Below are 2327 nucleotides of genomic sequence, written 5' to 3'. Positions count from 1 at the left end.
CACGCTAATGCTAATTCGGTAGATGCCTAACATAGCTAAGTAACGATTCGATACGTAATTTATTTCAGTACCGAAAATGTTATGCTACTAGCATATGCATTTTTGTCTATGAAGACTGATTCAATGTGGCTTTTCAGCAGGCTAACTAATAGCTAGGCCTGTTTAGCCACATTAGCCCAGCAGCGCAGTCATTTCTGTGTTTTGCTGATAAGCTAACTAGCTAGCTACCTGTTCATTAGCAAGCTAGTTAGCCTCCTACATTGCAAGTATGCATTTTTCATAATGTGCATCCTGCTAATACAGCTATTTAGCATCTTCTCCATGTTAGTAGGATACAGATCTGATGCAACGTTTCCTATGCATTTTGAATCATACATAGTTATTGTTCCTTTATGTCCCTCTTCCAGACAGAATCATGAGTCTCAGAAAGCAGACCCCCAGTGACTTTCTGAAGCAGATCATTGGCAGACCAGTTGTGGTCAAGCTCAACTCTGGAGTGGATTACAGAGGTAACACTGCACCTTTTATAAGTCATCACCTAGTTGGCCAGTATGTGATATTTCTAGACTGCCTGTTAACCAAGAACTGAATTTTATTTGTCACATGCGCCAAATACAATTGGTGTAGACTTTACTGTGAAACTCTTGCTTAGGAGCCCTTCCCAACAATGCAGAATTAAATAATACAAGAATAACACTATATGCAGGGAGTACCAGAACAAMGTGCAGAGGTATGAGGTATTTGAGGTAGATATGTACATGAAGGCGGTAAAGTGACTAGGCATCAGGATCGATAATAAGAGTCAAGTAAATAAGAGTAGCAGCAAATGTAAAAGTTTGTTTGTTTGTGTTACAGTACTATTGGTGCTATCCTTACTCCACACAGAATGCATTTGACTTCTATGCCTGATCTGATGTTTAAAGATGCATTGTCCAGAGACTGCCTGTCTGTGCCATTGACATTAGTTTGTGCCTTTTCTATAGGTGTCCTAGCCTGTCTGGATGGCTATATGAACATTGCAGTGGAGCAGACAGAGGAGTATGTCAATGGCCAGCTGAAGAACAAGTATGGTGACGCCTTCCTGAGAGGAAACAATGGTAAGAGCCCCAGAACCAGACACTTGCTTTTTCTAACTACTTGGTGGCACTTGTGTAGAAGTCAACATGATATTGAATAGCTATGGAGAATAGTGTATTACTCCTTCCGATTAATTTTAGTAATGACTTATTTTTGATGATTGCCGATTTCACATGCTAGTCGGAACTATGAAACAGAAATTTCCGACTTGCTAACCGGTTGAACGCGGTATGTGTATAACTTCAACCGGTTAACAAGTCGGAAATGTCTGTTTCCTAGTTCCTGACTAGCACGTAAACACGGTAGATATGACTCGTAATTAACTGAGACTTTCTGATATATAACGTTGCCACAGACAGCAGGATATACCGTAGATATTGCAAGATGAGCACGATACAAGACCTTGCACTCGCAAAAAATCGGAGTATCTTCATGGGTGGTGACAACAGCAGAGAAGTTTAGCCTCGTGCTTCACCCTCTTAGTAGTTACGGAAGTCAGCGCGATATCTCACATAATACTATCTGGTTTTGTATCTACATGGCATTTTAAGTTTTCACCTTTCTTCTGTACTAATTATTTTCTATTTCCTTCCTTAGTGTTATACATCAGCACCCAGAAGAGGAAGATGTGATGCAGAGGATTTGTCCCTTTTTTTTTTTTATCCCTGACGTTGTTCCAGTTGATTATGTTATATGAGAACATTGTTGTTCATATTGTTTAATGTCTCTGGCATGAAGAGTGTTTCGTTTTTTGTAAAAAGGATAACAATCCAATAAATGTTTTTTGGAAGTTTAATTTTGTTCCGAGAGTCTGTTTTTCCCCACCTAAATTTAGAGCAAAAGCTTGCCTTTCTTTTGTCTAATGATGACACTAACATAATTGTAAAAGATTATGCACATATATTGTATACTTACAGTATATAGTACATCTGTATACTCCCATACTTGAGTATTGAAGTATTTTCATTTTATATTGAAGGAATATAGACTTTCCTTCCTTGGTTCCTTACTGACCTGTGGAGGCTGGTTGAACATGAGCAGTGATTCTTCTAGATAATATTCTCCAGTCAGTCCTATATGATGACGAAGCTTAAAGCCATACTGATGGAGTGTATTTCAGCTTCAATCTAGTAATTCACTGTGTCCTCTTGAGCCCTGCCAGCTTCCAATAACATAGACACCATATAAAGCACTGGGCATACGATACGGCAAGGCATTCATTCACAATATAACTTATGTCTCATTCTCCT

At 38.9% G+C, this 2327-nt stretch overlaps 1 protein-coding gene across 1 annotated transcript; it reads left to right on the top strand.

The window, feature by feature from the left end:
* Positions 1–379: 379 nt before the first annotated feature.
* On the top strand, positions 380–1873 carry lsm6 (LSM6 homolog, U6 small nuclear RNA and mRNA degradation associated). Its single transcript, XM_024143730.2, has 3 exons — positions 380–509; positions 984–1097; positions 1675–1873. The coding sequence occupies exons 1-3, from the start codon at positions 416–418 to the stop codon at positions 1707–1709; spliced, it is 243 nt and encodes an 80-aa protein (XP_023999498.1). The 5' UTR covers positions 380–415; the 3' UTR covers positions 1710–1873.
* The last annotated feature ends 454 nt before the right edge of the window (positions 1874–2327 follow it).

The sequence above is a fragment of the Salvelinus sp. IW2-2015 genome, unplaced genomic scaffold (assembly GCF_002910315.2).
Source record: "Salvelinus sp. IW2-2015 unplaced genomic scaffold, ASM291031v2 Un_scaffold4339, whole genome shotgun sequence".
Taxonomy (NCBI): Eukaryota; Metazoa; Chordata; class Actinopteri; order Salmoniformes; family Salmonidae; genus Salvelinus; species Salvelinus sp. IW2-2015.
The sequence above is the reverse complement of the archived record's forward strand: the minus strand, read 5'-3'. Positions and strand labels throughout refer to the sequence as shown.

What these genes read in the sequence shown, in the direction of transcription:
- lsm6 (XM_024143730.2), top strand. Translation starts at nt 416, where the DNA reads ATGAGTCTCAGAAAGCAGACCCCCAGTGACTTTCTGAAGCAGATCATT. An exon ending in CTCTGGAGTGGATTACAGAG is followed by an intron (nt 510 to 983) that starts GTAACACTGCAC and finishes CCTTTTCTATAG; the next exon opens with GTGTCCTAGCCTGTCTGGAT. An exon ending in CTTCCTGAGAGGAAACAATG is followed by an intron (nt 1,098 to 1,674) that starts GTAAGAGCCCCA and finishes TTCCTTCCTTAG; the next exon opens with TGTTATACATCAGCACCCAG.